Source organism: Myotis daubentonii, chromosome 15, assembly GCF_963259705.1.
Source record: "Myotis daubentonii chromosome 15, mMyoDau2.1, whole genome shotgun sequence".
In the NCBI taxonomy this organism is placed as follows: Eukaryota; Metazoa; Chordata; class Mammalia; order Chiroptera; family Vespertilionidae; genus Myotis; species Myotis daubentonii.
Genome location: NC_081854.1, coordinates 9,733,613 through 9,757,239, shown reverse-complemented (window position 1 = coordinate 9,757,239; position 23,627 = coordinate 9,733,613). Strand labels below are relative to the sequence as shown.

Sequence of the window (23,627 nt, the reverse complement as noted above, 5' to 3'; positions counted from 1 at the left end):
TCAGGCTTGATCCCCAGGAGGGGCCCTGCAGGAGGCAGCTGCTCAATGATTCTCTCTCACGGATATTTCTCTCTCTCCCTCTCCCTTCCGCTCTCTGAAATCAATAAAAACATATTTTAAAAAAAAACATTTTTAAAAAAGAACCAGTGGTCTAGTTCAACCCCTTCCATGGTTCAAATGTGAAAACTGGGGCCCAGAGAGGGCACAGGCTTCGCCGGAGGTCACGCAGCACTTCCGGGGGGAAGCCAGAGCCAGGCTCATCTTCTCCCTGCCCCGTTCAGCGCATCCAGGGGGAACCGGGGCCGTCTTTATCTCATGCCAGTTCCGTCAGCTGTTTCACAAAATGTCCCACAATCCTGGTCTCTGTGTTCCTCCCAACAGGCCCCTCCGTGCCTGCTTCTCCACCCAGAGCCCTGGCGTCTTATACCCTCTGTTCCCTACATCCGAGCCAGCTCCTCCTCGGGGGAAACCCCCTCTCCACCCCCACCCCTAGCCGCCTCTCAGCCGTGGTGTCTAAAATTCTCTTCACAGTTTTGGTATAAATCCTCATCCAAGACCATTTTGGAAACCTTTTTAACAGCCTGAAAAGTGTGATAGTGTCATTGGTTGGAGTGCCGACCCAATATGCCAAGGTTGCGGGTTCGATCTCCGGTCAGGGGCACACACAAGAAGCAACCAACAGCCTGGCCGGCGTGGCTTAGTGGTTGAGTGTCTACCTATGATGCTCAACCTATGAACCAGGAGGTCACTGGTTCTATTCCCCGTCAGGGCATATGCCCCGGTTGCAGGCTCGATCCCCAGTGTGGGGCATACAGGAGGCAGCTGATCAATGAGTCTCCTCTCTCATCATTGATGTTTCTACCTCTCTCTCCCTCTCTTTTCCTCTCTGAAATCAATAAAAATATATTTTCAAAAAAGAATCAGCCGTAGCTGGTCTGGCTCAGTGGATAGAGCATCAGCCTGAGGACTGAAGGGTCCCAGGTTTGATTTTGGTCAAGGGCACGTACCCGGGTTGCAGGCTCGATCCCTGGTGCGGGGCATGCAGGAGGCAGCTGATCGATGATTCTCTCTCATCACTGATGTTTCTCGCTCTCTCTCCCTCTCCTTTCCTCTCTGAAATCAATAAAAATATATATATATTTTTAAAAAGAATCAACCAATGAATGCATAAATGAGGGAAACAACAAATTGATGTCTCTCTCTCTCCCTCACCCCCTCCTCTAAAATAGATAAAAATTAAAACTAAACACAAAAGGAAACTGTGACACATGGCTCTGTACTACTGGCCATGAAGCCAGGAACTCAGGGCCACAGTCACGGGCCCGTCGCAGTGACTGTCTCTCCCTCCCTCCCCGCTGTCTGCTGCCGCTGCCGCCATCTCCCCCTCTCCTCCCTGCCTTCTCATCCCGCAGTCCTGCCTTTGTATCATCTGCAAAGAATTTTTATGCCTCTACCTCCAGATCCTTCCGGGAAAGAAACGTTAACTGGTAAAACCTGACAGATATGCATGAAGAGACTGCACGCGTGTGAAGGCATCCTGGGGAGCCTCAAATAAATTCTGCCTGTGTGCAAATGAATTAGGCAGGCCCATCAATAAATTATGCAAATAAAGCCTGCAGTCTCCGGGACTGTGGGAAATAAACTAGGCAGATGTTTTCAACCAGTGGTTCTCAGCCTTCCTAATGCCGAGACCCTCTAATACAGTTCCTCATGTGGTGGTGACCCCCAATTTCATTGTTACAAACTGAACATAACTAAAGCATAGTGATTCATCACAAAAAAAACAATATGTAATTATATATGTGTTTTTCCGATGGTCTTAGGCGACCCCTGTGAAAGGGTCGTTCGACCCCCAGGTTGAGAACCGCTGTTTTAAACGCAGGCTAGTCGGGATGCCGGTTAAGACACTGGACAGACGAGAGGCAGATGAGCATGTGAATGTGGGTGTAAATTATGCAGCTCGGTCTCAATTTTGCCTCACTATTGGAATAAATTATGCAAAGCGGGCTTTGCTGCGGGCTGGGCTTCTACCTGTGCTGATGTGAGTATAAATTACAGTCAAGTGGCATAAATGATCCGAACATCAGCAATCACTGGGGAATGGTGAAGGCAGGGTGCAAACCACGACAGCCTGCCCGGGGAATTCAGAGCTAGAGGCGGCAGATGTGGGCATGTATCTGTGCTTGTCCACGGATAAGTTATGCAAATTGCACCCGTTGCCCAAAGCAATTAGCATCGTCAGGAAACACAAGGCTGGCTTATGCGACCGGAGCATGACTTGTGCACAGGGGGGCGTGTCTTCTGGAAAAAGGAGAACTAAATAATGCAAAGACAGGGCGAGGAGGAGAACGTAAGCACACCTAGCAAATAGCTGGCTACCGGAAGGGCAGGATGCATTACAGAGACCACAAGGATCCGTAGCACACGTGGCTCCCTTGTGAGAGTTAAAAGGTGGGGCTTTCTGGGTGGGAATATTGCCAATGGCACCCCCCCCCCCCGGCAGAGGAGCCCTTTCCAGGGCCTGGAGCACCATCTAGACACGGCTTGGGAGCACCCTCAGGACTCCAGCCCCACTTGCCCTCCCTCCCCAGCCGGAAGCTCTTGCTCAGGGCGTGACCGGGCGCCCTCTGGGGTCTGAGCATGCATTTGTGCCGACACATGAACCGGCCCCCCCCAAGCCCAGGGCGCCCCCCCCCTCTGGATTTTGCAGACATGCATGCACCGAGGCGGTGTCCACGGGGCCAGCCTACCTGGACCACCCCCGGGGAAAAGACGGCCAGGATGAGGTACAGCCAGACGTAGGCGAAGATACTCCAGGAGGCCGTGACAAAGAAGACTCTCAGGTGCTTGATCTTGCGGCTCTCGCCGGCCGGGATGACGTACACGCACACGGCAATGACCACAAACATGTTGAAGGCCGCGCTGCCCACGATGGTGCCCGGGCCCAGCTCGCCCGCCTGGAAGTTGTGGCCGCAGACCTCGATGACCGACAGCAGGATCTCGGGCGCCGAGGAGCCCAGGGCCATGAGCGTGAGGTTGGACACGGTCTCGTTCCAGATGCGGACGGTGCCCACGCTGGTCTCGCCGTTGGCCTTGGTGATGGTGATCTCCTTCTCCTTCGACGTGATGACCTCGATGGAGGCCATGAAGCGGTCGGCGATGATGGACACGCCCAGGAACATGTAGACCATGGCCACAAAGTAGACCACGGCCCTTGCCGCCTTGTCGCCCAGCGATGGGTCGTCGGGCTCCCAGACGGGCAGCAGGACCCCCGGCTGGCAGCGGTTGGAACCCTGGCAGACCTCCGTGCTGGTGTCGCTGTCATTGGTGGGGGAAGGTGGCAGAGAGGGGGTCGGGGTAGCTGCCCCCGAGCAGGGGGGAGCCCCCAGGAGGAGCGCAAATCCCACCAAGGCCAGGGGAGCCATGGAGGGTGGCGGGGTCCTGCGGGGGAGGAGGAGGAAGTTTGGGTGAGAGGAGGGCACCCCTCCTGGACACACAGGAGTCAAGGCTTGTTGGGGATGGAGAAGGAGAGGGAGGCTGAGGACTAATACAGGGAGGACGGAGACCGAGGGAGGTAGACAGAGACGAAGGGAGAAAGACCCAGAAAGATAAAGACAGACGCATAGCAGGTGGGACTGTAAATTGGTCTAACCACTCCGGGGAACCATAGCTGAACAATGTGCACACTACGACTCAGCAATTCCGCTCCCAGGCGTTACCCAGGAGAAACAGGTCACGTGTCCCCCAATAGACTAGACACATACAAGAGTGTTTAAATATACATCCTATATAATAAAAGCCTAATATGCTAAGTGTCTGGTTGTCCAGTCAGCTGTTCAACCAATCAAAGCGTAATATGCTAATGATATGCTAAGGCCACTCAACCACTCGCTATGACATGCACTGACCACCAGGGGGCAGACAGTCGACCAGTCGATGAGTTGCTATGATGCGCACTGACCACCAGGGGGCAGATGCTCAATGCAGGAGCTGCCCCTTGGTGGTCAGTTTGCTCCCACAGGGGAAGCACAGCTCAGCTAGAAGCTGGGCTCACAGGAGTGGGCCTAAGCCGTCAGTCAGATATCCCCCGAGGGCTCCTGGACTGTGAGAGGGCACAGGTTGGGCTGAGGGACACCCCCCCCCTCAGTGCACAAATTTTGTGCACTGGGCCTCTAGTATATATATTAAATTGATTTCAGAGAGAGGAAGGGCGAGGGAGAGAGAGAGAGAAACATCAATGATGACAGAGAATCATTGATCAGCTGCCTCCTGCATGCCCCACACTGGGGATCGAGCCTGCAACCCAGACATGTGCCCTGACCAGGAATGGAACCGAGACGTCCTGGTTCACAGGTTAATACTCAACCACTGAGCCACTCTGGCTGGACTACAAGAGTGTTCATAGCAACTTTACTTCTAATAGCTGCCACTTTGAAACCGCCCAGATGCCTGTCAGCAGTAACATGGAGAAGTAGCATGTGGTCACACTGAGGAATATTACACAGCACTGAAAAGGGAGTGGGCTACCCATACACCCAACAACACAGATGGGTCCCACGGACACACAATGCATGGATGAAGCCAGGCACAAAAAACACAGACTGAATAATTCAGTGGGTGAGGCGAAGGCTGGAGGCGATTCATTAGGTCAGCGGTTCTCAACCTGTGGGTCGCGACCCCTTGGGCGGTCGAACGATCCTTTCACAGGGGTCGCCTAAGACCATCCTGCATATCAGATATTGACATGACGATTCATAACAGTAGCAACATGACAGTGATGAAGTAGCAACGGAAATAATTTTATGGTTGAGTCACAACATGAGGAACTGTATTTAAAGGGCCAGAGGTTGAGAACCACTGCATTAGGTGATTCTAATGTTTCCCAACTTGGCCTTCAGTGCGCTCCTGCTCGAATCTGGGCTGCAGGGGGTGCTGGGTGTCTGTCTGTCTCAGGTGGGGTTGAGAAGGGGCCGCTGGAGGGCCTGTCACACACACACCCCCCCACCTGGTGGCAGGTGTCTCTCTCCAGTACCCCAGTCTCTGCGAGGTGCACAATTCCTTAGCAGCTGTGACATATGAACCGTTTTGGAGGTTTTGTCCTGTTTGTGGGTGCAGGGTGTCTACTATTTCAACACCTCCCTTCCTGCGTCTGGTCCTGGGTTTGAGTGGCTGTGTCTGTCTGTCTAGGTTTCTTTTAAAAATGCAAGTCAGTGCACATCTCCCCGCTGCTCAGAACCCTGCGTGGCTCCCTCCTCACTCAGAGCACCAGCGTCCTCTGCTCTGCCCCCCTCACAGGGTCTTGCACAGTCTGGCCCCCATCCCCTCTGGCCTCATCCCCTCCTTCCCCTGCTCACTCGGCCCACTGCCTCCTCGCCGGCCCTGACACCGTGGACACATGCTGCCTCAGAGACCTCGCTCCTGCTGTTCCCTTTTCCTCCGGTTCTCCTCCACATCCCCCCTCTCTCTCCTCGAGGAGTCCGCCCCATGTCTTCTTCTCTGAACATCTTACTCACAACGCACCAGCCCTCTTGGGGGGAGTCCCCAGCCTCTTCCCAGATGAGAGGACCAAGGCTCAGAGAGGGTCAGTAACTTGCCTGAAGTCCCCCAGCAGCAACCCTGGGGCTCCCCATCCTCGTTTCTCTTTCCAAGAGTGGCCCTGGCTTCCAGCGGCTCTGCCCCACCCCTGCATTGCCATGGTAACCCAGCAACCCATCGAAAAGGAACTGAGAGAGGAAGGGAGGGGTCCTGCTAGGCTCCACCAGCCCGGACCCCGCTCTGGCCACCAGCCTCTCTTCTCCCAGCACCTGCCATTTTTGTCTGAAGCAAGTTCTCCGAGTCTAGCCCACAGCCTGCTCCCAACACGCCCACCTCCTCACGCACGCACTCCCGGGCGGGGAGCTGGCTCCTCCTGGAGAGGGAGGCAGAGTGTTGGCAGAACCTCCCTGAGAAGGAGTGTGTGTGTGTGTGTGTGTGTGTGTGTGTGTGTAGGCGGGAGAGAGGGGTGACTCTTAAAGGGCCACCGCACAATTAGCCCCCACCGGCAAGTCCCCTAATGATATGTCTAATTAGCAGCCCCCTAATTAGCAACGACTTAGGCATAATTACAAACCCACCAGGATCCAAAGCAAAGACTCCGCTCTTCTCCCTCCCTCCTCCTCGGCTTTCAGGAGGAACCGGGGCCACCTGGGAGCCCAGCCTTCCTCTGAAGCATCTCACTCCCTCCCTGTGGCAGGGCCATGGCCTGCGATCCTCCCTCAAGTCTGACCACCTGTCCCCCCCACCCCCGGGCGCCAGCGGGGAGGGCCAGGGCCCGCCCAGGGCTGCTGCGCCTGCTCTCCTTGCCCTCGGAGCAGGCTGGTTCCCTGCCTTTCCCTCAGAAACCTGGTTTCCTCTCACGGAGGCCTCGGGGGAGGAGAGAAAGCACAAGATAAATATTTGTGAAATGAACAGCCGCGAGATCTGCGCCCTGCGGCGGGGACAGCTGAGCTCCCCTCGTCTGCCTCTGCCTCTCGTCCATCAGCGGAACTGAAACCTAGTCTGGGCTGAGCATCCAGGGGCCACAGGATCAGGTGGAGGCCAGGGAGGGAGCCGGGAGGGCAGATGGCCGGCCCCATCTCCGGAGCCATCTCTCTCCTCTCTCTGGTGGGCCGGCGGCCAGCTGGGTCAGTGTGAGCACCCTGCTTCTGCCTCCCACGCCTCCTGGGACCTCAGCGACCTCCCCCGCAGAGTGGGGCTGCCAGCCTGAGGGGGGCCAGTCTGGCGTGAGGGAAGGTGGGGCCTCTTCCCTCAGGCCCCTCACACTGGGGAGGGCAGCGGCAGTTCCTGACTGTGCTTGTGGGGGGCAGGGGGCGCCCGCCAGCCCTCGCACAGATGTGCAAGGTGGGGACCCAGGCTTCGAAACGTGCACATTTACTGCTGCAGGGTGAGCCAGGTGTCAGCCTGGGGATCACACACATGTGAGCGTGCACACACACACACAGGGTGAGCCAGGTGTCAGCCTGGGGATCACACACATGTGAGCGCACACACACACACACACACACACACACACAGGGTGAGCCATGCAATGTCCCAGCCTGGGGATCACACACATGTGCACACACACCCAGGCACACACTTGGTGAGCCATGGGATGTTTCAGCCTGGGGATCACACACATGTGCGCACACACGCACGCACACACACACACACACACACACACACGGGGAGCATGCGATGTCCCAGCCTGGGGATCACACACACACACACACACACACACACACACACACACACACACGGGGAGCATGCGATGTCCGGGCCTGGGGATCACACACGCAGTGCTGGTGGGTGAGCTGGAGCCCAGGAGGGGAGAGGCTTGGCGGAGTCACACAGCCTGAAGTCGGAGGCCGAGCAGAGATGGAAACTCATCTCGTGGGACTCCTGACCCGGTGCTCTTTTAGCCCAGCCGGAGCCACGTGGCACCTGGAGACTCACCCCTCTCCCTTGCCGCTCACTGTAGCCCACTTTCTCTGGGGCCCCTTCCCTCCAGGAAAAAGAGGGTGCCCTGGCCGGCCGGCGCCTCTAGCCTCAGAAGGGCCCTCCCGGACCCACCAGGGGCGGTAGAGGAGCTTCTGAGCTCCATCCCCACGAACCACGGAGAGACCGTCCGAGGCCGGCACACCATGAGCGGAGGGAGGGGAGGCTGCAGGAGGGGCTGGCGGGTCTGACCCAGGACCTAGCGCTGTGCCTGGATTAGAAAGGTGCCTGAAAATTGTGGAAAGGCTGAACTGCGAACGGACAAACAGCAAGACGTGTGGAGGTTAGACTGCAGGCAGGACTGGCCGTCCGTGCGAAGAGGAAGGGGGTCGTTGGGCAGAAGGGCTGGTTCCGTCTGCTCTGCACAGGGCGCAGGTCAGGGCGCAGGTCAGACGGACTGGCCTCAGAGCCAGAACCAAGGCGGGGGAGAAGGAACTCTACAGGGGAGGGGCGGGGAGGGCGGGGAGGTGCGGCGGGGAGGGCGGGAGGGACCGGGCTGAGGAAGGGAGCGGAGTTCGGGGGACTCCTCGCCTTCTGGGGGAGCCCACTCCGCAGGGCGTATCTTCTTCCTCCAGGTCTCCCCCTGCCAGGGGCGGGGCCAAGGTGTGTAGGAGAGCGAGCGGGCCGCCGGGGGGAGGAGGGAGGGAGACGGGCAGACAGACGCCCGGACAGATGGAGAGGCGAGAGGGGAAGGGGCGGCAGGAAGGGGGAGACGTGGGGCCAGCGGAGACGGAGACGGACCGGGGAGAGCGGAGACGGGAAGCGCAGATGGCGAGGGGGGCCGGAGGGGAGCGGCGGGCTTCTGTAGAGGCGGCGCGGACCGGGCACAGCGGGATCGCAGGGCAGCGCGAGCCTGACACGGGGACTCGCCGGACAGAGACCCCCAGGGGTGCAGGCAGGAGAGGACACCAGACACAGGAAGTCGGGGGCGGGGAGAGAAGGGGGGCGGGTGAGCTCTCGCCCCTCGGTGCCCAGGAGGCACCCCCTCCCCAGCCCGCCATACTCCCCGAAGGCGGGGGTGGGGGGCGCTGAGGATGTTGGCTGCTGGCGGCGCCCCCGCCCCTTGGGAAGGCCTGGGTACCCCCCCCCGAATATGCAGCCCCCCAGCCGCCATCGACGAGTTCGGGGAAAAGCGGCTCCCGGCTCCACAGACGCCCTCACCCCCCCACCCCCCGCCCAAACCAGGCTGGGGAACTCTGTCCTCCCCGACACCCCCACTAACTGGGGATCTCTTACCTGCAGCCACAGCCTGGGCAGGGTCCCCCCAGCCCTGGGTTGGCAGTGGTGGGCGAGTCTGCCCGACAGAGAGAGAAGAGGGAGAGGGAGAGAGGAGCTGGAGACTGAGGGAGAGCCTGGGAGAGGGGAGGGAGAGGGGATCGAGGGAGGAGAGAAGGAGGGGGGAGGGACGCGGGGGAGGGGCGGCTGGAGAGGGAGGGAGGAGGAGCTCTGGGGAGGGGAGGAGGGAGAGGCGGGGAGAGGGGAGGCGGCGAAGCGGGGGCGGCCCGGGGCGGGGCCTGGCGAGGGGCGGGGCAGGAGGAGGCCGCCCGCGCCTCCCACCTCCCCCCGGGTTCAGCACCACAGGCAGGGACAGCGGCGCAGGGCGCTCTTCCCATGTTTTGGGGGGGGGGACCTGGAGGGGTCATTCAGAGGCACCCTCCGCCCCCATCCCCAACACACATACCGCCTCTGCTCCATATAAGGGCCAAAGACGCAAAAAATAGCTACAAATAGTTGCCGGCTCCCAGGACTGGGGGGAGGACAGGAATGTTTAGCCACTCAGATCCAAACTCCTGCCAGCGGAAACAACCACAAAGGCGCCGTTAATAATAATAGCAGCAGCTGCCACTCACGCCGCCCTCGGCACGTGCAGGTGCTACGAACACTTCTTGTAAGCGCTTGACACATGCTGATGGAGCTAACCCGCCCACCAACCCTGCGAGGCGGACGCTGTTACAGATGGGGAAACTGAGGCACAGGGCGGTGAAGTGTGGCTTCAGGCTCTACCCCCTGCGCCGCTACACCACACGCTGTCCTGGGCCACGGACCCGGCGGGAAGCCAGGAAGTGAGCTGCGGAGGACCCGGTGGCCCAGACCCACTCCTGAGCCCTGGAGTGGACACACCCACACACGCCCCTCTCCAGGGTGTGCGCCCTGCTCAGATCACACCATCACTAACCCCCTCCCGGAGCGCCCCCAGGGTCCCCGCCCGCCCGGCACGGGGGTGACGGCACAGGTGGAAGGCACCCCCTGCCAATTCCCATACTTGGGCCTGGGTTCTGGGGGATGAGAAGCCAGGCTCACCAAGAAATGGCAGGCTATCTCGTCAAGACGCCTGCAGAGAGCTGGCGGCTGGGCCTTTGCTGTCAGTGCGTGTGTCACACCGATGGTGAAGGCCGATGGCCACAGGCCCTCCTCAGGGAGCAGGATCCCACCCACCTCTGCCCCGAGGAAAGAGCCCACCCGCCCACCAGCCTGGTCCTGCTCGGAGTCACTCCCCAGCCTCCTGACCGATTCCTGGCCCCTGGTGGGGGAGGGCAGACCTTTGTGTCACCTGGCGCTCCACTGGTCAGGGAGGGGGGCCTGGTCACCCCGGCCCTCCACGGGTCAGGGAGGGGGGCCTGAGTCCTCCTGGTGCCAGAGAAGGGGCAGGTCCCATGGCCACAGGCTGCGATCAGCCTTGTCCCCAGCCTCGGGGGCTTTCCATTTAGGACTGACCTCGTCCGCCCACCGAGTCCCACCCAGCATTCCCGGGGCATCTAACGCAATTACTTCCTGCTGGGGTCTCACCTTGGCCCTTGGGGTCCAACCTCAGCACAACCCACAGCCTCAGACCCTCTTTGCAGCTGGACAGCTCCCCACAGTGTCCTTCACACCCTTTCCTCTCCTTTGAGGCTCCATCTCCTCGCTTCCCTACTGGTTCTAGTCTCAGGTCCAGAGCTCACCACGGGGGTCTCACCCGTCCTCCCTGCAGGTCCAACCCCAGCTTAATATTCTGTGCACACCAACAGATATATTCTTTGCTGATCTGACACACAAACACAAAATTAGGTGTAATTTTTATTTGTTCACACCAAACGGCTGTTGTTGTGTTGGCTGTTGTCATTTAAGAAATATACTTTTTAAATTGATTTCAGAGACAGAGAGGGAGAAAAACATCAATGATGAGAGAGACATCAACCACGGATCAGCTGCCTCCTGCACGCCCCCTACGGGGGATCGAACCACACTCAGGCATGTGCCCTGACCCAGAATCCAGCTGGCGACCTCTTGGTTCACAAGCTGGTGCTCAACCACTGACCCACACTGGCCATGCAGCTGCTGTCATTTTTTTTATTTGACAATCTAAGGGGAAGAGGTCCGTGCCCTGACTAAACAGCCAGGTACTGCATGCTTTAACACTTCTCGCGGCACCGGCTGGAAACCGCTGCCCTGTAGTCTGGTCTTTTCCACAGCGGTTTAACCGCAGCCTTTCGGCAAGGGCCCATCCTCATTTCTCTCCTCCGAGGTCTACACTTCGGCCTCTTCTCAGTCCTGACTCTGGTCTATCCCTGGATCCTCTCTCCCATGTCCCTCCCTCCGTTCTTCTGGGCGAGTCCAGCCCAGCACCTGGGGCCAGGCTCTTAGGACTTGCTTGCTGAACAAAAGAATAAAGACAACGGGAAGTCCAGCTCCTCAGGACATAAAACAATCGGTGGCTGGCCAGTTCTCACCTGGAGCGGAAGGGGGGCTGGGTGAGATCACCCCATTTTCAATGGGAACACTGAGGCACAGAGGAGTGCGCTAGGTGAGGTCGAAGGGCGCCCTGGGACAGAGCCAGGGCAAGAGCTCACAGTCCCAGCACCTGGGGGCTGGCCAGGCATGCCCTCCTTCAGGACTCTTCCCTCCCCCCGTACCCCCCGCCTCAGGAAGGGCTGGAGGTGAGCACCCCAATGGGGGGCAGTGGGTGGGTGCTCAGGAGGCCGGCGTCCCAGCAGGCCCCGGGCCCACCCTGTCCCCCAGCACTTGTGACCGACGTCTCCTCTGCTCCACTTGGTGCCGAAGCCGCGTCAGGACCAGCTCCGAGGCCTGAATCAGACTGTGCTGGGGGAGCAAGAGAGAGGGCGGGGCTGAGAGAGCTGAGGGGTGCAGGTCAGACCACCCCAAAGGCCCGGAGCCCAGCCATGGTGGGGGCCCGAGAGCAAACCAGTGTGCGGGTGGGACAGGTGTCTGGCAGGTGAAGGTTAGACCCAGGGGGCAGCCTTCAGTGAATTTCCAGTGGGAGGAACCAAGCCTGGGCCCAACTGTTGGTCTGAGGTTAGAAGTTGATGAAAGAGATGGGATGGATCAAGATATGAGAGAGACTGCGTTCTATGGGAGGGAGGTCTGACCCTGGAGAGGCCAAGGTGAGGCCACAGGCAGAGACACAGGTGACACGCTGGAGGAAAGGAGAGGCCGACAGGACAGAGGAGGCCAAAGCAAAGCAGACAAGAGAGGAATGTCCCACATGGGGGCGGGGGGGGGGGAGAGGGTGGAGCTAGATGGCTGGGGAGTCTGAGGTGGGACCCTCATAGAAGGGACAGAGATCTCAGTGAAATGGCTCGAAACGGATCGCAGTGCAGGTGATGGGAGGGTCAGAGCCCAGCGAAGGGCAGTCCTGCTGCCACGGTCACACCACAGACACCTCCCTGTGGCCTAACCTCAGAGTTTTCCAATGAGATGAACCTATGCCCTTTCCATTTTAAAAAAAATTTATACACACACACACACATCTCCTATATAATAAAACCCTAATATGCAAATTGACTGAACAGCAGAACGACCGGGTGCTATGACATACACTGACCACCAGGGGGCAGACCCTCAAAGCAGGAGCTGCCTTCTGGTGGTCAGTGCGCTCCCACAGGGGGAGTACCGCTCAGCCAGAAGCCAGGCTGACAGCTGGCAAGTGCAGCAGCGGTGGCAGGAGCCTCTCCCCCAAGGGCTCCTGGACTGCCAGAGGGATGTCTAACTGCCAGCTTAGGCTCGATCCCCCAGGGAGCAGGCCTAAGCCAGCAGGTGGACATCCCCCGAGGGGTCCCAGACTGCGAGAGGGCACAGGCCGGGCTGTGCACCAGGCTTCTAGTATTTTATAAAGAGAAAGAGAGATACATCGATTTGTTGTTCCATGTATTTTTGCACTTTTGGCTGATTCCTGTATGTGCCCTGACTGGGGAGCAAACCCACAACCTCGGTGTACTGGGACAGCACTTATCTAACGGAGCCACCCGGCCAGGGCCCTATGCCCTTTCTATGAGGCTCTAACCTCAGACCGCCCCAGAGCCTAACCTCATTCCGTTTTACTCAGGTCTAAACTCATCCACTGGTTCAACTCAGACCCTTCCCCTGGGGTCTGCCCTGCATGGGTGCCCTGAGGTCTAACCTAGGCCGTTCCCCTGAGGGACAGACGGGAGGACAAGCCCAAGCAAGACTCAGATGAGGCAGTAAGGTTAGAGGCAGTAGAGAGAACCCAGGCTGGACAGCACGGGAAAGGATCCTGGAGTCGGACCAGGTGGAAGGAGAAGCAAATACCACATTAGGAAACGCATACTCACCATGGCCTAAGGCAGCGGTTCTCAACCTGTGGGCCGCGACCCCTTTGGGGGTCGCTTAAGACCATTGGAAAACACATATATAATTACATATTGTTTTTGTGATGAATCACTATGCTTTCATTATGTTCAGTTTGTAACAATGAAATTGGGGGTCACCACAACATGAGGAACTGTATTAAAGGGTCGCGGCATTAGGAAGGTTGAGAACCACTGGCCTGAGGGGTGGGGGCTGGGCCATGGGGCAAAGGTCAGAGGTCAGACTATATTAGCAGGAAGTGAAACTGCAATGGAGGGTCCCGGGTTGGACCCTGGACCACGGGAACGGCTGGATATGAGACTGTGACAGGGGAAACGGCAGTCAGGCTGCTTGGGAGGGTCAGAGGTCAAAGTGCAGCAGAAAGCTGGACAGTGGGCCACAGCCCTCAGGCTTGACCACGACAGAAAGTTGGGAGGTTGGACTAAGGAAGGGCTCGAGGTGGCCAGAGCGGAAAGCGGGGGACTGGCTGCGGAAGAAGCGCTGGAGGCCGCACTGCGGGCAGGGGGGGAAGTGGGGCTCCGGGGCCGGAAGCTCAGCAGCTGCTGCTGGGAGACCACGGCCAGGGTGAGGCTGGTCACGTGCACAACAGGGGTGGCTGCAGGAGGAGGGCACGGTCATGGGGGCAAAGGGAAGGGTGGAGGTCAGATCACAGGGGCAGGTCTGGGCCAGGCCACAGGGAAGAGACGAGGTGACAAAGCATGAGGAATGAAGGACAAAAGTCAGGGAGGCTGAAGGGCACTGGGGGGACAGATGCTGTGTCAGAATCCCCTTCACCGGGGGTGCTCCCCCTAGCTGTGAGTGCTCCCCTAGCTGTGAGTGCTCCCCTAGCTGTGAGTGCTCGCCCAGTTGTGAATGCTCCCTGCCAGCTGTGAGTGCTCCCCCAGCTGTGAGTGCTCCCCCAGCTGTGAGTGCTGGCCCAGTTGTGAATGCTCCCTGCCAGCTGTGAGTGCTCCCCTAGCTGTGAGTGCTCCCCCTAGCTGTGGGTGCTCCACCCAGCTGAGTGCTCCCTCCAGCTGTGAGTGCTCCCCTAGCTGTGAGTGCTCCCCCTAGCTGTGGGTGCTCCACCCAGCTGAGTGCTCCCTCCAGCTGTGAGTGCTCCCCTAGCTGTGAGTGTTCCCCTAGCTGTGAGTGTTCCCCTAGCTGTGGGTGCTCCACCCAGCTGAGTGCTCCCCCAGCTGTGAGTGCTCGCCCAGTTGTGAATGCTCCCTGCCAGCTGTGAGTGCTCCCCCAACTGTGAGTGCTCCCCCAGCTGTGAGTGCTCCCCCTAGCTGTGGGTGCTCCACCCAGCTGAGTGCTCCCCCCAGCTGTGAGTGTTCCCCTAGCTGTGAGTGTTCCCCTAGCTTTGGGTGCTCCACCCAGCTGAGTGCTCCCCCAGCTGTGAGTGCTCCCTCCAGCTGTGAGTGCTCCCTCCAGCTGTGAGTGCTCCCTCCAGCTGTGAGTGCTCCCCCAGCTGTGAGTGCTCCCCCCAGCTGTGAGTGCTCCCCCAGCTGTGAGTGCTCCCCCAGCTGTGGGTGCTCCACCCAGCTGAGTGCTCCCCCCAGCTGTGAGTGCTCCCCCAGCTGTGAGTGCTCCCCCAGCTGTGAATGCTCCCCCCAGCTGTGAGTGCTCCCCCAGCTGTGAGTGCTCCCCCAGCTGTGAATGCTTCCTGCCAGCTGTGAGTGCTCCCAGCTGCCCCTTCTCCTGGGAGCTCTCCTGAGTCAACAGGAACCACCTCCCAGAAAAAGATTACTCCCACCCCCCAGAGGGGGCCTGCAGCCAATGCCCTTGCCTGAAGGTGAGAGAATGTAAAACACACACATTCCCCGTGAACATGCCCTCAATCAAGCAGGTGTACGAAAACCCCATCTCAGGCTCCGCGTCCAGGGACCCAACCCGTGGAGCCCGCTACCTGCAGGATGTGCACGCCCTTCAGGGAGACCACGGCGAGCTCCCGCAGCCCGTCCCCGGTCAGGTCCACGTGGGCCATGGCCAGCAGCGGGCTGGGGAAGCTCCTCTGCCACAGCAGGCGGAATCCGCGCTCGGCCTCGGGGAGCCCCGACTCGGGGCGGCAGTACTTGTAACAGAGCAGCTCCTGCAGGGGCGAGGGGCTGGGTTACCCAGGGCGGCGGGGACAGTGGATGGGAGGGCGGGTGTCAGTCCTTCCCTCGGGTCCTACCTGCCCATAGGTGGCCACCAGGACTTCCGGTTGCCCGTCCAAATCCACATCGGTGACCAGACCACAGAGGACGCTGTCAAACTGGTCACTGCCAGGCAACAGAAGCTGGTCCTCCAGCCCCCGGCTTAGCAGGTCCCTGAGGGTCCCCAGCGCAGGGGCAGGCTGAGGTCAGATCGCAGCGCCCACCACCCTTAGTGCCAGACCCTGGGCCAGGGCCCACACAGCTCCACGTCGAAGGTCTGCACACCCTCCTGAAGCCTGGACACCCCCCTGATCTCCCTCATCTCCAATCTGATCACCTTCCTCTCCACCAAGGGGAGCTCAAATCCCTTACTCCGACTGCCCACCGGCTACTCCCCCATCTGGAGCCCCACACCTCCCCCTGGAGTGGGACCATCTGACTCCCAAATGGAAACTGACATGGGCCCCTGGGGGATCTAGACACCCACACTGTCCCCATGGAGCCTGGAGAGCTTGGTCCCCATTGGGGCCTCCTCACTGCCCACCAGGTGCGCCACAGCTGCCTCGTGCTGGCTCACCAGAGGAAATGCTCACAAGCTTGGCAAGCCTGCTGGCATCATGTCAGTGGCCTGAACTCCCCCCTGGCGGGAGTATTTACACCATGGAAATCGGCAAATGCTACAAATCAAGCTTTTCTCACACACGAAGGCGGTCGTTACACACCTGCCAGCAGGCTTTCTCCCCTCCTCCAGGGAGAGCGGACAGCTCGTGCCCATCCAAGGCCTCCCCGTACCCCTACAAGTTCTAGACTTAAACACTTGCACCCACTCCCTGGGCCATGAACACCTTTACCTGCCCAGCCCTGAACCACCTCACCCAGAGGGACAAGGTCAGACCACAGAGCAAAGGTCTGGGGTGAGACGGCACCCACGCACCCCGGGCCCCTCACCGATACACCACAGCCGGCTCCAGCATGCTGGCCACGAGCACACTGTACTCTTCCCGCTGCGGCCCGTCCCCGGTCTCTGGAGAAAGAACATGAATGGGGGGTAGGTCTGAGGGGACGGGCCCAGGGTCCTCCTCCGACCACCCTCCCCTCGGTGAGAGGAACAGAGGTGGGGCCTCAGGAGAGAGACCTGAGGGAGTGCTAGAGGGAGGGGCAGAGCTCAGAGGAGGAGAGAGTGGCCGAGGTCAGAGACCAGGAGGACAGGTCTGGGGTTAGACCACGATAGCAGAAGAGGCAAAAGCTGGTGACAGCAGGGAGGTCCAAGGCGAGACCACAGTAGGAATGGCGGTCGGAGGAAAAATAAACACCAGCCTGGGGGACAGATGGCAGCTGGCCGAGGTCAGGCCCAGGGAGACAGCGGCGAAGGGCGGACCCCGGCAGGAGGAGCAGAGCGACATGCGGGGGGCGAGGCGAGACCTTGAGTGGTGAGACAGCGAGGCCTCAAGAAAGGCTGAGGCGGAGAGCACAGTGCGAGAGTGAGGACAGAGCAGGGAGCCCAGAAAGCCACAGCGCAGGGGTGAGGTCAGACCCCCACGCGAAAGGCAGAGGAGACCACAGGGGCGGGAGCTGGAAGGGAGACCTGAGGGCGTGGAGGGAGGGGAGGGACACACTGCAGCTCCGGGGGCAGGCGGGAGGGACCGAGAGAGGTATGAGGGCTGGACGCGGGAGCAGGGCACAGACATAGGTGCGGGGTCGCCGAGCCTGCAGAGTTGTCCCCCCAAGTCCAGGGCTCACCCTCGGGGGCCGACAGGCTGAACACGATCACGCGGGAGATAGGGCCGTCCTGCAGGACCGTCCACGTCTGCAAAACCTCTGCGGGGAGGGGGGCACTCAGGGCCCTGCCGCCGCCCTCAGCCCCCCATCCCTACCCCCCAGACCCCGCCATCACCTCGACTCCGCTGGTCCACGTGGGCCACGCGGACATAACCACTCTGACAGCCCAGGGCTGACAGTCGCCGGGATGTGCCGGGGAGGTTGTGAACGTCCAGCCAGAGGACACTGGAGGGGGAGTGGGCGGACAGAGGGGCCGGAGGCCGTCACGGGGACCCGGCCCGCCCTGTAGCCCTGGGACCCTCGCTGCTGCCACATTTCTCTGAGGTAATCCCCGCCACCCGACTTCTCTAGGGGTCCATTCCCACGACCCAGTTTCTCTGCGGCCACCTGCCCTGGTCCCGTCCGGCCACTCTCCTACCTGCTGGTCAGGTTGGTGAGCTCTGGGAAGAGATTTTCCACGGGTTGTTCCTCAAACTGGTGCAGCCCCTCGTTCTGGGAGAACCAAGACCCAACCCCCGCTTGTATCAGTGGCCATCCCCTCACGCCGCCGGCAGGGCTGTGCCCGCCACGCCTCCCCCTGCCTCACCTCCTTGTAGAGATGAATGGCCGGGTCATTCCCACTCAGGAGAAACACGGTCTCCAGCTGATCCCCGACCTGGACCCTGGAAGCAGAGACATCTAGGACCCCCGTGTGGCAGAGCCCGAGAGTGGCAGAGTCTGCAAAACCTCTGCCTGCAAGAACCCTAACGCTGTGGGATCCAGACACTGGATCCAGGGCCAGAGCCTCAGGATGCAGAACTATAGGAAGTTAGCCTGTGAGCACCTCCCATTTCTAGAGCTCTCGTCTCCTAGAGTCTTCATTCCGGATGAGATTTAGAAATCCTATATAATAAAAGGCTAACATGCAAATTGTCCCTACTGGGGAGTTTGACCAGCTGGGAGTTAGATGTGCGCTGACCACCAGGGGGCGGCGCAGAACATGGTGGGCGTTGGCGATGCGGCAGTGGAGGCACTGCCAGCCCCAACGGGCCCCACTGTGGCGGGATGGTGGAGCAGGTGAGCGAGCGGTGCCAGGCCAAGGCGGCAGGCAGCCAGGGGAAGGGAGGCCCTGGCCGGCAGCCGTGAGGGACCCTACCAGTGCACGAATTTCGTGCACTGGGCCTCTAGTGTAATATAAAGCTCTAGAGTGGGTTGCAGGAGCCCAGGACACTAGAATCTCTATCTCTAGAACTAGTTCTGTTCTCTGTCTCCTTTAAATTACTAGGCCTTGAATAAACTGCCACCAAGGATATTCAGACACAGAATGGTAGAACATCCAGTTCCTAGAATCCAGAAAATCAGTTTCTAGAACTCTCACCTGCTAGAGCAGAGGCTGCCAAACTATGACCCCACAGGCCAAATCCAACCGACCATCTGTTTTTATAAATAAAGTTTTATTGAAGCACAGTCATGTCCACTCATTTACATAGTCAATGGCTGCCTTCTTGCTATAACAGCAGACAAGTAGTTGTGACAGAGATGGTCTGGCCCTCAAAAGCCTAATGTTTACCGTATTTGCCACCTGGGCCTTTACAGAAAAAGTTTGCTAGCACCTGTGCCAGACCATTGGTGTTCTAGGATGGAATCCAGAGCTCTAGAATGGAATTCTCATAGTGTGGGATTCTAGAACCCCAGAATTCTAAATGATCTGTAGGGTCGCTCCTTGAAATATGACAATGTTAGGGCTTTATCATGACAGAACCTCAGAATTATCAAACTATAGTACTTTCAGTTCCTGGAATCTCAGAGCTTGCAACTCTAGAAAATAGCATTTCTAGCTCTTGGAATATCCAAGTCTAGAAACTGAGGACCCGAGAACCTGAGAATTCTAGATATCTAGAACACGGATGCTCACTGAACTCTATCTAGTTTGGTGATAACAAAATGGTAGCCCATCAGCCACGCGTCTGGTCCACGGACACCTTAAATGCACGATGCTCTAAAAAAACAGAACTAGAATGTGACTGCCTAGGGGCAGGTTTGCGGTCTCCGTTGCTAAGCCCCTCCCCTGCAGGTACACCCGCACCCTGTTGTACCCCATCCCAGGCTTACTCACTCGGCATGGCACAGCTGGAAAGGAGTGAACCGGAGTTCCAGGTTCAGGCAGCTCTCTGCAGGGGGAACACAGGTAGGTGGGCACGAGGGACCTACAGGTGCCCTCCCCGCCCTCTCCCTCCCTCCAGGCCACACTTACGGGCAATGGAGTCGAGGTTGTACTCAGAGCCAGGCTCATAGTCACAGTAAATGTTAAGGAAGGGGCTGCCTTTGTCCCCTGAATCCTGTGGAAGGAAACTGGCCTCAGGGGAGAGTAGGGCTGGCAGGAGGGATTTGGGTCAGATTCCGTGGGATCCACATGTGTGTAAGGAGGAGGGAACGGGTAGGTGGAGGGGGCTCTGGGTACCTTGATGAACGTGATTCCCACGACCAGGCCCCGTTTTGGGGGCGACTTGTTGAAAGTGTCGATGGAGACAATCTCGGCATCCACTGGGAGGGGATAGTTCAAAGTTCAAGTTTCAGGCAATACCTCCAATCATAGTGACCCCTGACCTCTAGGACTCCATAACCTTTAACCACTGCAATGATCGTGATCTCTGAATCCTACTGAGTCCTGATCACCATCATCATGGGAGCAGAGATCCTGAATCCTACCCACTTCCAGGCTCCTCTTATCCCTGCCCTCTGACCCCAACGCCTCCTGATTACCAGCTCCGACCCCCTTCAATCACCCTGGTCCCATTTTCCCATCATAGCGATCCGGCTCAGACAGAGCCTCAGAAGCCTTCTCAACACCATCTTCCCGGCCCTCCGGCCCCACAGCGCCACGCACCGGGTATGTAATTGAACTGCAGCTCCTTGGCTACCGGCCGGATTTTCTGTCGGAGGTCTTGGTAGCGGAAGCCCAGCACCTTGCCTTTAAGGGTGGCGGCCAGCAGCTCCCCGCGCCCGCCCGCGCCGCCCGCCAGGCCGTACACGTTGCTCTGCGACGAGAAGCGCGTGAAGCTGTCCTCGCGCAGCGGGCAGGGCTCCGCGGCCACGGCCGCCTCCCCCATCGCGCGCCCCAGCCACTCACTCCCGCAGCCCCGCGCGGCCCGCCCTGCCCCACCCCACGCTCCCGAAGCGACCGGGGCCTCGGGGTGCCCGCTCGTCGCGCAGACTGACGACGTCACAGCTGCGTCGCTGCCCTTTACCAAGATGGCCGCCAAGCCTCCCCGGCGACTTGGCCCCAACGCGCCTGCGCGCTATGTGGACGGTAGATAACTCCCACAATAAAGCTTAATATATATATGTCAGGAACAGTTTGTTCTAAGCGCTTCCCATCTATCGATTTATTTAAAACCCACAAGCAGTCTGAGGTAGTTACTGTGCTTTATGCATGAAGGAACTGAGGCACACAGAGGTAAAAGGAAGATCACACACCTAGTAAGTAGTATTATAACCCAAATAAGACCGCACCAATAGTTTGTTAATCACATCACTTTTAAAATGGTGAAATGGCCCGGCCTGTGTGGCTCAGTGGTGTAGCATCTACCTATGAACCAGGAGGTCACGATTCCATTCCGGTCAGGCACATGCCCGGGTTTCCAGCTAGATCCCCCAAGGCCGTGCAGGAGGCAGCCCATCAGTGATTCTCTCTCATCAGTGACGTTTCTCTCCCGCTCCCCTCCTCTCTGAAGTCAACAAAAATACATTTATGAAAGGAAGTACCTGTTGCTTCAGCTAATCAATTGGCTCTCAGGAATAGCTTTGATTATTAGATGAGAGTCTCATCTATATCTAGACATCCTGCTACTCATCCCGGAATATCAATTCTAATTGAGAAACTGGCTGATTACTTTCAATTCACTTTGAATTAATTTTTTCAAACCAACATCTTGGTTTCAAGTTGTTTCTAAGTAAAACATTGAATATATATGTAAAATAAAATGGTGAAATGCATTCTTCTTACCCCAAAGAAAGGTCTAGCTATCTGTCCTGACAAACAACCTCCTCCTTTATTGAATGGCTTTGTGCCAGTCACGTTGGCTGGATTATCCCATTGAATCCTCACAACCATCCTATTGTTACCCAGCATTCACTTATTCAGCATTCGCTGAGCACCATGAGCCACACATCCTTCCCAAATTTACCTCTATAAGCTTGCAACAATCCTGCAGAGGTTTATTAGCCCACTTTATAGAGGATGAAATCGAGGCTCAGGGAGAGTAAGTCCCTTGACTGATAGGCTAGAAAGGAGTGGACCAGGTGTTTCTAATGAAGGGGGACATAAGACATTCGGGGGTGGGGGGCTAGCAATCTGAGTCTGTGCCAGTAACCTGCCTTCTAACCACACTCTTGCCAGCCGATATTAACTCCATTGATGCCTGCCCTGTCTTGCAGAACCTGTTTCCCAGAATACTCCCATTTTACAGAGGGGCCATAAACAAAGAATGTAACAGCTTAGCTAGAGGAGAGGTCACCGGCACCACCCAGACCAGGCATTTAGATACAATGTAACTCCCCCATTGTGACTGACTCAGGGGGGGCTGTGGAAGCCCCCACACAGCCTGGTAGTTAGGAAACAGAGAAAACAAAGAATCCAAAGGATATAAAGGGAAAGCCTCCTCCATATTCACTCAGGATGTGGAGAACCGACCCATTGTACTAGTGCATCTGAAAGCAAATGGGTTTATCCGGGTCTCTGAGTACTCCGTGTATTTTTTCAGTCGCCTGGTAAATTCTGTAACACTAAACCCAGGGTCTTACGAGCTTCCTGAGTATTTTGTCCCTAGAATGACAGGACGGGCTTGGGGACTCTTTACACCCGTATAGTTTCCAGAGTTGGCCAACTTTCTTTCTTTTAAAAGAAATAATCATTCTTTTAAAAAATATATTTTTATTGATTTCAGAAAGGAAGGGAAAGGGAGAGAGGAACATCAATGATGAGAATCATGATTGGCTGCCTCCTGCACGCCCCACACTGGGGATCGAGCCTGCAACCCAGGCATGTGCCCTGACCGGGAATCAAACTGTGACCTCCTGGTTCATAGGGCCACGCTCAACCACTGAGCCACGCTGGCCGGGCTAGAGTTGGCCAACTTTCCTGTCACCTCCCTCCAGGCAGAAAGAATACATATACACAGACTGCAAGATCTGAGATGGCAGTAACATCCCCAGCATGTGGACTACAAGGCCTGACAAAGCAAGCATTCAGTAAATGTGTTAAAAACCTACAAAGACGTGCCCGTCCTTTGCCAGACAGTTACATAAGAGACATAAAAGGGAGTTCTCAAAGGCAGGTTGGATGTGGAGGGGAGTGTGTCAGTCCCAGATCTCTGCATCTGGGAGTGAAAGCCTCCGAGGGCAGGGTCGGGCTCCATGGTGAAGCACTGTGTCCCCAGGTGCTGGACTAGGGCAGACACAGTAGGTGCTTAGTCAATACTCGCCGAGCGACTAGCATGTGGGGTCTCGTTCTGCCCCTTCTGAAGGCTTTCTTCAGGCTTCTACCGCACGTGGTAACCTCTAAACGACACCGCTTAAGAAGTGTTGAGCGAATGAATAAATGAAGTTCTAGTCTGGAAAGGATTGTCTTGTTCAGTGGTTTCCAAGCCTACCTGCTCTTTTGAATTGCCTGTGGAACTTTCAGGAAATAAACCCCAAAGGGTGGGGAACCAGAATTTTACAGGGTGTGACCCTAGCTTAAATACTTTTTCTGATTTCCAGCACAGCCAGGGTTGAGAATGACTTTTTCAGTCACCAATGACAGAAATAGATTCTAAACCATTCTTCAGCCTGTGCTCATGGCAGACATCGGTAATCAATCCCAGGTCTCAGGAGTTGTCACTGAGCTCGAGGCAGCCAATATCAATCAATGGAGCTGTGAGAGGAGAAGGGGTCAGAGGGGCAGGGCCGGGTGTCGCACAGGCCACTCTGATACGAACCTCTCCTGCACTCCCTGCGGCTCTGGCTGGAGCACCTGTCTGAGGACTGCCCGGTGACACCGCCTGCCTCTGGCCGCCCCCAGCCGCCCCCAAGAGGGGTGGAAGGAGGCACATGCACAGCAGAGGGTCACTTGACTCGCAAGCCTGCACCGTGGAGTGTGGAGGTGGGTAGCCCTTGCCCACTCTTTCCAGGCAAAGGGATCCTGTCATCTCTCCCACTCCCCACACCTACTGGGTCCTGTACTCTGTCACCAAAGCTGCTCTCCCCCATCCCCATCCTGTGACATGTAGAACAGGTGCCACCGGGGCCTGCAGTGCTCCCCCTGGGCCTGTGGACGTGGGTGAGGCTGGGAGATTCCATCGGCCTCTTCCACCCCTTCTTACGTGACTGCTGCCCCCATCCTCCAGCTGCTCTGAAGGTGGCACTGCCAGCCATCTACCCAGCTGAGGAAACCAGGGCTCACAGATGAAGACGGGGGGTCCCCAGGCTCCCAAGTCCACAATCCCTGGGCCTCCCTCTCCGAGACCTCCGACCCAGCCGAGTCTCCAAAGCTGGCCTCCTCTCCCCAGTGTGATCAGAGACCAGTGGGGGCCAGGATACTGGACTCTAGCCCTGAAAGAGGGGGTCGCAGAGGTGAAGAGGAAGGAAGAC

The 23,627-nt window shown here is 57.9% G+C and overlaps 2 protein-coding genes across 3 annotated transcripts in view; both read right to left on the bottom strand.

Moving 5' to 3' along the window:
- The window catches only part of SLC8A2 (solute carrier family 8 member A2), a 33,762-nt gene extending 24,869 nt beyond the window's left edge, over positions 1 to 8,893 (bottom strand). The window contains exons 1-2 of the mRNA XM_059666000.1: positions 8,752 to 8,893; positions 2,751 to 3,441 (exon numbers count right to left, since the gene is read on the bottom strand). Of these exons, the coding sequence (XP_059521983.1) occupies positions 2,751 to 3,425 (675 nt within the window). The 5' untranslated portion in view covers positions 3,426 to 3,441; positions 8,752 to 8,893. The remainder of the gene's footprint in view (positions 1 to 2,750; positions 3,442 to 8,751) is intronic.
- Positions 8,894 to 10,541: 1,648 nt separating this feature from the next.
- Positions 10,542 to 20,179, bottom strand: KPTN (kaptin, actin binding protein). Of its 2 annotated transcripts, XR_009448779.1 has the most exons (13): positions 19,885 to 20,179; positions 19,459 to 19,541; positions 19,252 to 19,336; positions 19,114 to 19,168; positions 17,605 to 17,680; positions 17,437 to 17,510; positions 17,134 to 17,243; positions 16,980 to 17,057; positions 16,188 to 16,263; positions 15,278 to 15,413; positions 15,011 to 15,193; positions 11,357 to 11,595; positions 10,542 to 11,317 (listed from the first exon to the last, which is right to left on the bottom strand). XR_009448779.1 is itself a non-coding variant. In XM_059665998.1 (12 exons), the coding sequence occupies exons 1-12, from the start codon at positions 20,105 to 20,107 to the stop codon at positions 11,467 to 11,469; spliced, it is 1,308 nt and encodes a 435-aa protein (XP_059521981.1). In that variant the 5' UTR covers positions 20,108 to 20,179; the 3' UTR covers positions 10,542 to 11,466. The 2 variants fall into 2 exon arrangements, 1 of the variants encoding a protein (XP_059521981.1); XM_059665998.1 differs by having other exon boundaries at positions 10,542 to 11,595.
- Between the last annotated feature and the right edge of the window lie 3,448 nt (positions 20,180 to 23,627).